Source organism: Rhineura floridana, chromosome 4, assembly GCF_030035675.1.
Source record: "Rhineura floridana isolate rRhiFlo1 chromosome 4, rRhiFlo1.hap2, whole genome shotgun sequence".
Taxonomy (NCBI): Eukaryota; Metazoa; Chordata; class Lepidosauria; order Squamata; family Rhineuridae; genus Rhineura; species Rhineura floridana.
Genome location: NC_084483.1, coordinates 128,683,731 through 128,692,871, shown reverse-complemented (window position 1 = coordinate 128,692,871; position 9,141 = coordinate 128,683,731). Strand labels below are relative to the sequence as shown.

The window sequence follows — 9,141 nt, the reverse complement described above, 5'->3', positions numbered from 1 at the left end:
CCTGGAGAGGGAGCATTAACTCTTGCCTCCCCAGCTGCCCTCCAGGAAAAGCACACCCGCCCACCCCAGTTAGATCTGCAAGAAAGCAAAAATACTTTTTTCAAGCATAGTTGCCAATGGGAGGGGGAAAGTGAGTATATGTGCGTGCCAGTTTTTCTGTCTTGCAAATGTGCCCAATGGGCCCCCAAAAGTTGACAGCCCTTGTTGTTGCTCAAAAAGCACAAATGCAGTAATGAGCTGTGCAGACATTTTTCTGTCAGTCATAGAATCATTGAGCTGGAAGGGATCTCGGAAGTCATCAGTGCAGGATCTGCAATGCAGAATGCAAATACAGCATCCCTGATAGATGACCGTCCAACCTTTGCTTAAATAACTCTAGGGAAGGAGAGCTCACTGTACCCCCTGAGGCAGTTTGTTCCACTGGCAAACAGCTCATACTGTTAGGAAGTTTCTCCTAATGTTTACCTGAAATCTGCTTCTCTGCAACTTACTTACTTATTGATTAGATTGATAACCCACCCTTCCTCCCAGTAGGACCCCCTTGTTCTAGTCCCCACCTCTGAAGTATTTTCCATTTTCTGCATGACAGACCTTCAAATTTTTGAAGCCAGCTGTCATGTATCAGTGTAACCTGCTCTTCTTTAAGCTAAAGATGCCCAGCTCTTCCAACCAATCCTCACAGGACTTCATTTTCACACCTGACGGATTGGTGGCTGTGATATAGTGGCCTCTGAGAACTATCTTCAGACTGGCGTTGTCATTTTTGTGTCTTTGGCTATTCCAGCTGAGTGATTAATAAGTCACTGGAGAAATTCACTATCAGTGTGTGAGGAAGGCGCCTTCATATTTTCATAGTTTATAATGGAAAGGAAATAGTAGCAAAAAAGGAAATGCTATAAGTCTCATGGAACAAACATGGAAAAAACTTTGTTAATTAGGCAGAAATTTAAAAAAAGTTAAAGAGAACCCCCCTCACCCAGTTAAGATGAAGAGAAACGTTGATACATCTCAGGGATCTTATCTGCCCCTCCTCGTTCCGCCCTTTCCTCTCTTCTTTTCTTCGACTGTCCCACAGAGAGGAGACACCTTTATCTCTGCTCTTGCCTTCCTGAGCCATGCGGGCGACTCCCAAACCTGGGTGTTCCGCCTTCAACTTAGTTACAGCTAGGTATGCCTTTCCTATCTACTATGTATTTCTATAAATAAAGTAGCTTTTCTTATTTTACTAAGTCTTAAGTTTCAGTGATCTCAATGCAGGGTAAAAGCCTGCTTCTTAGGTAAACGCGCGCACACTGGCACACACACAGCTCAGACTGTTGACAATCTCTGCCTAACATTTATACAAAATTACACAAGAAGCTGCCAGCATAGGCTTCCAGTATTAAAACGATTAAGGTTAAGCCAAAAGAAGAAGAAGAAAAGGCAAGCTCCCCATTCAGTAGGAGTGGCCCATTTTGGCAGCTGTTACTGAAGGCGTGGGGACTCCAGATGTTGGCACTCCAGATGTTGGACCAACTCCCATCAGCCGCAACCTGCCTCAGCCAGCATGGCCAATGGCCTGGGATGATGTGAGGGAGAATCCAACAACTTCTGGAGGGCCAAAGGTTCCTCAACTCTGCTATGGCAATAGCTCTTTGATTAAATGTCTAAATGAGTACCTGCATAACATTGCAGGAACATAACAGTAATATTCTGTAATTTATATACACTTCTCATTCCAGAGCTGTATCATTCAGATGCAAACATCAGCTCTCCCCAAATGCCACCCTTCTGTAGGAATCTTTTATTTACAGACACATTTTGGACCCCACCCTCCAGGCACCCTGTTGGATCTGTTGCAAGATTACAATTTTCATGTCACCCAGGCCAGCCATACATGCTATCAGGATGATTAAGGAGTGAGAGGAGGATGGATTTTAATTGCGTGCTTATAGGTGAAAAGGAGAGCCAGTGTGGTGTAGTGGTTAAGGTGTTGAACTATGACCTGGGAAACTAGGGTTTGAATCCCCACACAGCCAGGAAGCTCACTGGGTGACCTTGGATGAGTCACTGCCTCTCAGCCTCAGAGGAAGGCAATGGTAAACCCCCTCTGAATACCACTTACCATGAGAGCCCTATTCATAGGGTCGCCCATAAGTCAGAATCAGCTTGAAGGCAGTCCATCTCATTTTCCATAGGTGAAAAGGGTTTCTAAAAAGTCAAGGTGGCAGTAGGCAGTTGAAGAGTATTGGATATGATCATGTAGCAGAGGGATTCTCTTATTTTAAGTTCTTATTTTGAGTTCTGCTCCGTGTCAACATGAGTGAAGTAGTTTGAGGTTGCAGGGTCTTGAGTGTTCTGTCTAAAATTGAACTAAAATGTATTGTGGTGGGGGGTAGTACTCCAGAAAAGTACTAAAGGAGGAAAGACATAACAGCAGTAAGAAATAAAGACAGGAAGCTACATATCTTTGCAGTGGCGCGATCTGAGTGACTGACTGACTGACAGGAGAATCTCCCAGGGGAGCCTCCTTTGTGAGAGCTCGTCGCTTTCCAAAGCGGACCAGGATAATTATAGCTCGCTCTCTGCTGCAGTTTCCAAGCCGCTTAAAGCAGGAGTGCAGCAGAGCGCCCATTTCCCTCGTGCGATCCAGGAGCCAGGAAATCGACCAAAGACCGGCTACCAAGAGGTGGGGAGGACAAGTAATAGCCACATCGAGTATTTATCCCCAATCGGCAGGGCTGGGATTTGAAGCTCCCATGTACTAAGCTTGTTATGCAGGCGGGAAAAGGCGACTCCGATTGGACGCAGTTGCAGGACCTAAGGCGAGGGAGAGAGGGAGGGCAGGACAGAAAGAGGGTGGAGAGGAAGAGGAGTTGGGCTCGCAGCGGCAGCAATGAAATGTAAACACTGGCGGGGGAGACCCAGTGAAAAAGGCGCCTCATCTTTTCTGGGCAGGGAGCCGCGTGCGGGGGCTCTCGAGATGTGCCGTGCGGGTGCTTAGCTCTCTCCGGAGAGCCTGGATGAATCCGACAAGGGCCTGCCGAGGAAGCGAGACTCGCCCGCCCTTTCTTCCTCGGATGGGTTTTAACCCTGGGGACTAGCGGGATGCCCTAGCCGGCTCGGCCACTGCGGCTCCTCCGTTGGCTTTGGCGCTTGCCCTTCCAAACGGGGCGATGGAAACGAATATGAAGAAGTTCACGGTGCGCAGGTTCTTCTCCGTGTATCTCCGCAAGAAGTCTCGCTCGAAGAGCTCGAGTCTCAGTAGATTTGAGGTAAAAACGGGCATGATAATAACTTCACGGGCGTCATCTGACAGATATTGGAGGTGGCTCCTCAAGTTCCAAAAGATAGCTTTTCTTTCTTTCTTTCTTTCTTTCTTTCTTTCTTTCTTTCTTTCTTTCTTTCTTTCTTAGTAATGTTTATTGCTGGAAAATTTGCTAATTACGTTGCTGATGCAAGAGTTTTGGAACATGAGGAAAAATCCAATTTAGCTTTTGAAAAATTATTATTATTAGCTTCACTTTCCAGAAAATGGGGGTAGGGGGGTTAGAATAAAAAAAACAATTTTCCTCAATTTTACAACTATTTCCCTAAAAGTCTATTGTTCGTTGAGTTTATTTTATTCCACCCTTCCTCCAAGGAACTTAGGGGCACACATGGTTCTCCCACCCTGTTATCCCCACAACAACCTTGCAAGGTAGGGTAGGCTGTGAGGTGGCAAATGGCCCAAGCTCACCCAGTTAACTTCATGGGTGAGTGGAGAGTTGAACCTAGGACTCCCCAATCCTAGTTCCAGACTTTAACCACTACATCATATTATTTCCATGCTGCAGCAGTTTTAACCTACCTGCAGATCTCTATTCTTGAAGACTTGTTATTTGTGCAGGGTAAGGCGAAGACAGAACTATTATTCAGGCTGAAATAAAGGCAACTTCTGTACAATTTGGGAGTTCTCTGAATTGATGTTACTGACTCAGTCCAATGTCAGGCATCATCTGGACCATTCTGGATTATGTCATTTTTTGAGGCCAATGATGCAGTTGTTCTTGTTGCAACTATTATGATAAGCTGATACAAAACACTGTGAAGGTTTCTAAGAATCATCCTCACATAAATTAGCATAAAGAGCATGAAAATTTGCACTACAAACACTTGCACATATATACGCCTTACTGAGTAAATATTCAAAGTATTCATGGGATTGCAGCTGGACATGTCGATGCATACATACTCAGAAGTAAGCCCCACTGAGTTGAATGCAACTCCCAGGTAAGTGTATATTAAATAGGATTGCAGCCTCGGACAGGTTTCCTGTTCTGCTGTTTTGGTTCCCCCCTCCTGATCTCAACTACTGCAGATGAGTCAGTCTAAGGGACTGTGTAAGATTCTAAGAAGATGGTCCTTGCTTGTGACGGTATTGTGTAAAAATGATTTTTCCTTGCTTGGTCTATACATGCTGGCTGCCTTGGTAAGCATCTGCATTCAGCCCATGCACCACTGACATTTTTCTCTGAGAAGAAAGTATGTTTCCAAAAGGTGTCAAATGTCAAGAGAAGTGGGAAAAATGTTTTAAGGACAACTAAGAGATGAACACAGAGTTTCTGTATGTAGGTACTGTACAGTTCAGATTTCTCCATATCTTCTTCCTTGGTGCTGCTTTCCGGTCCTCACAAAACGCTATGATATTTCTGCATTGTAATTGTTGCAGATTATATGCAGCAGTCACAGAGTTGCTTGATTTCCCCTCCCTACTCTTACACATTGGGGTGACACATAGTGCCCTCAGTGTCATTAACTCTTCATGAGGATGAGAGGAAAAGCAGACACATTCAAAACTATTGCAAGCAGCTGAATTAAATCTATACAGAACGTTGTTAAGGTTAAGGCAGAAAAAGTCCCTTCCCCCGTTAGTGGCCAATGCTGAACAGCACGATCCTGAACTATCATTTAAATAATTGAAAACTATTTTCTGAACAAGCAGAATGTGCATCTTTTAATATTTGCTGATCTTGACAATACTGACATACTTCATACTTGAAAATGTAAAAGCTGCCTTAGTGAAACCCAGGGCCATTCACAACTTTCTTATCTGTCAAGGGGTACACAAACCTCTTTGTCCAGACCGAGATGCTGAATGCAATTGCTGCTAAGTGAAGGCCAACACAGTTTTCAGAAGTTGATGTCTTCTGAGAAGGCCTATTGTGTGGATTCAGAACAAGCTTAATGGCAATTGATCATATATTTTAGCACCAAGTAGAATTCAATAGATGATTTATTGATTAAAAATTGCAAGAGTTTCTTCTACTCAGCTATGTTCCTTAAGAATGCATTGTTACAACACTCATTGTTTGATCACATAAATACTTGATTCCTTACCCTCCTCTTCCACGCTGGGGTGGCTCCAGTGCCCTTAAATATTATTTATAGAAATGTGGGGTATAAACATTGGAAATATAATAAATGTGTTTAACAGTGCAATCCTTTGCAAGTTTCCTTAGAAAAAAGTTCCACCATGTTAGCTCTGCTCCCTCCCTGTTAGTTTTCCGGAGACTTCTGAAAATGATCTTGTTCCTGAGAGCCTTTGGGAGGGACTGAAGGTAGAGCCTGACACTGATTTTATGCCTTCTACATTAAATTTTACCTTTGTAGCCCCTTTAGTACCAAGCTGTCTCTCTCTCTCTCTCTCTCTCTCTCTCTCTCTTTCTCTCTCTGTGTGTATATATAATTTTATGTATTTTAATTTATTTTAATGTGTTTGTGATTTTACTGTTTACAATTTTATTATGTACATGTTTGATTTTATTTTTGTAAGCCGATCTGAGTGCCCTGTTATAGGGTAGAAGGGCAGGATAGAAATATTTTAAATAAAATAAATAAATAAATAAAATGTTCAAGTTATAAATAAATGTTCAGGAAGATACGTTGTGGTTGTGGATAAGTGTGATTACATGGTTTAGTCAATAGGTGGCACTGCACTTAACTGCATTTGCCCATAAGATCATTCGCCATGCATGCGGACTGGAAAGTGGTCAATGTAATACCAATTTTTAATTACAGACCAGTTAGTTTAGTGTCTGTTCTGGGAAAACTGGTGGAAAACATTGTTAAAGATAGAATTACCAAAGCATATAGAACAAAAAGGATTTGTGAAGATGTCCAAAAGAATATCTCCAAATTGGGTGAATGGGCAGTAAACTGGAAAATGCAATTCAGTGTAAGCAAGTGTAAATGATGCACACTGGGGCAAAAAATAAAATTTCACATATATGTTCATGGGATCTGCATTGGCAGTGACTGACCAGGAAAGAGACCTTGGAATCATAGCGGATACCTAAGTGAAGATGTTGAATCAGTTTGCAGCTGCTGTGAAAAAGATGAATACCATCCATGCTAGGGGTCATTAGGAAAGGGAGTTACAATAAAACTACCACAATCATAATGCTGTTAGACAAATATATAGTGTTACCACACTTGGAATACTGTGTATAGTTTTGGTTGCCTCATCTCAAGGATGTTGTAAAGATGGAAAGGGTTCAGAAAAGAGCAACCAAAATGATAAAGGGGTGGAGCAACTCCTCTATGAGGAAAAGTTGAAGCATTTGGGGCCTTGTAGTTTAGAAAAAAGGTGAGTAAGAAGGGACATGATAGAAATGTAAAATTATGCATGGTGTGGAGAAAGATTGACAAACATTTTTCTCCCTCTTACATAATATTTATAGAGAGATATATTTGCAGCAGAATGCAGAAATAACGGTCTGTTAAGAATAAAGAAAATAAGGTTTATTACTACAAACGGGTAAAGTCATATATGCTGAAGCAGCCATGTGGCCTGCACTCAGGAAAACATTACTAACTAACTGAGTACAAAGCTGGAATAGAAGGGAAGAAGGGGAGGTACAAAGCCTGAAGAATAACAAACAGTTTAGAGGAGGAATCAGCAGAGGAAAGAATCAGTTGCCTTTCTGTCTATCACCCCCTACTGGTTCAGGTCACTTGTAACATGCGTTGGTGCTTTACTCCCTCCCAACAACTAGCAATTTCGCCTTTGAATACCAGTTGCAGGGAATCATAGGTGGGAAGAGTGCTGCAAGCACTCAGGTTCTGCTTGCAGGCTTCCCAAAGGCATCTGGTGAGAACAGAGAGCTATAGTGGAAGAGCCTTTGGCCTGATCGAGCAGGAGTCTTCATATCTTATTTGGGCAGAGTTGGGAGTTCCCCCTTGCTGTTCTGTTCTTGTTTAGGAGAGACAATGAAGTTCTTGTCTAGCTTCCTGAATGGCGTGTTCTGTAAGCCTTCTGTGGCATGACATCAGAAGTCAAGTTTTAAACCTACAGATTCCAAACAGGGCAAAGATAATGGCACAGTTCCATGCACTAGCAGCCTTCAACTTGAATGATCCTGCAGCATGGGCTAAATTGAAAGAAAGATGTGCTTGCTTTTGCCTAGCCACAAAGCTCCACAAGGAGAAAAGAATAATGCAAGTAAGTTCACTCCTTTATGCTGTAGGGAAAGAAGCAATTTTTATAAATACCTTTGATGAAGAGGGCCACAAGCACAACAATGAGAGTGCTCTGTCCAAGTTTGATGCCCATTTCATCCATGAGAGGAATGTGGTTTATGAAAGTCCTGCTTCTATCAAAGTGCTCAGAAGCCTGGAGAAACTATTGGGTCAGTTGAATGAACTTGCATGAACTGGCTTCATGTTGTGAGTTTGCTGATATAAAAGAGGGACACCTTACAGAATGATTGGTGCTTGGGATTCTAGATAAAGGGCTTTCCAAAAGAATGCAGTTCATAAGATAACTTAATCCTTCACAAAGGCATAGAGATGCCAAGGCAGTCTGAGTTGATCAAAACCCAGAACAGGAAGCAAAGACAACCTGGGAATGACTTGGAAGATGACCTCTTCTCCACAAAACAATAGAAGCAGTGGCAGCAGCCATTTTGAAACAGTCAAATTATTCCTCTTGTCTCCACAAAAGCATCACAAAAGGGAGCCTGAAAACAACAGTCCATCCATTAAATATTCGCTCTGCCAGGTGGAGAATTGTACCCTTTCCGACAGCATGCACAAGATGAGGAAAATTCCGAATATTAGAAAAGTTTACCTGACTAATGAAGCACAGTGCATGAAATGTCCAAAAATAGGTCATTTTGCTACCATATGTCATACTGGAATGATGCAAGGAGTGACTACAGCATTGGACATCCAATTTTTCTTAGTATAGTAGGGCCCCGCTCATACAGCGGGTTATGTTCCAGACCCCTGCCTAAAAGCAAAACCCACCGAAAAGCAGAACTCCGTCAATAAAATGGCGCCTGACGCCTGAAAAATGCCATAAAAGTGGAACAAGCGCCGTATGAGTGGGTTCTTACTCTAATTTTAGCCACCGTATTAGCAGAACATCAAAAAGCAGGCCGCCAAAAAGTGGGGCCCCATTGTATCTATATTTTGTATTTTGTAAAGACACTTATCCTCCATGGAGAATAAACTTTATAATTTGTGATGGACACGGACACAGACACAGACACACACAGAGCTAAGCAGTGTGTGTTCACCATGTATGTGATATGAGCTAATAACCTGGATAATTTTCTCAGCTGTGGAATAGCTGTCCGGATGGGGCTACTGAAAACAGTCGGAGAAATGGGAGTGTTTGGAGACACTGGTCTATTAAAAGATGATCCTATGGACTTTAAGTCCTGATACCAAATCATACAGCATACAATCCCCTACAGATTCCATATTCCCTTGCTCCACAATGTGGAAATGAGGTGGAAAGGATGATGGAAGATGACACAGGGAAATCATTGAACCTACTTCATCATGTGCACCAGTGGTCCCATTCATCAAGAAACAGGGGTAAATGTGCATCTCTGTAGATCTTAAAAAGCTTAACTAAGTTGTGGTCAGAGAAAAATATGTGCTCACGTTAGAGAACCTTCTTCTGAAAGTGACGGGAGTCAAAGTATTGTCCAGACTGGATGTTTCAAGCAGTTTCCGACAAATATCTTTGACAACCCAGAGCATTATATTGGCTACATTTAACACACCAGTGGGAGATTTGGTTTTAATGCTTGCCCCATGGAATCACATGTGCCCCGTGTGAATTTTTTCAGAGGAAGTTAACAGAGACATAAAAGGAGTATTTGGCTATTG

General features: G+C 42.6%; 1 protein-coding gene across 2 annotated transcripts in view; it reads left to right on the top strand.

The window, feature by feature from the left end:
* The first annotated feature begins 2,881 nt into the window (after positions 1-2,881).
* The window catches only part of LOC133383506 (ribosomal protein S6 kinase alpha-2), a 224,966-nt gene continuing 218,706 nt past the window's right edge, over positions 2,882-9,141 (top strand). For both annotated transcript variants that reach the window (XM_061624360.1, XM_061624359.1), the window contains exon 1: positions 2,882-3,254. In XM_061624360.1, the coding sequence (XP_061480344.1) occupies positions 3,156-3,254 (99 nt within the window). In that variant the 5' untranslated portion in view covers positions 2,882-3,155. The remainder of the gene's footprint in view (positions 3,255-9,141) is intronic.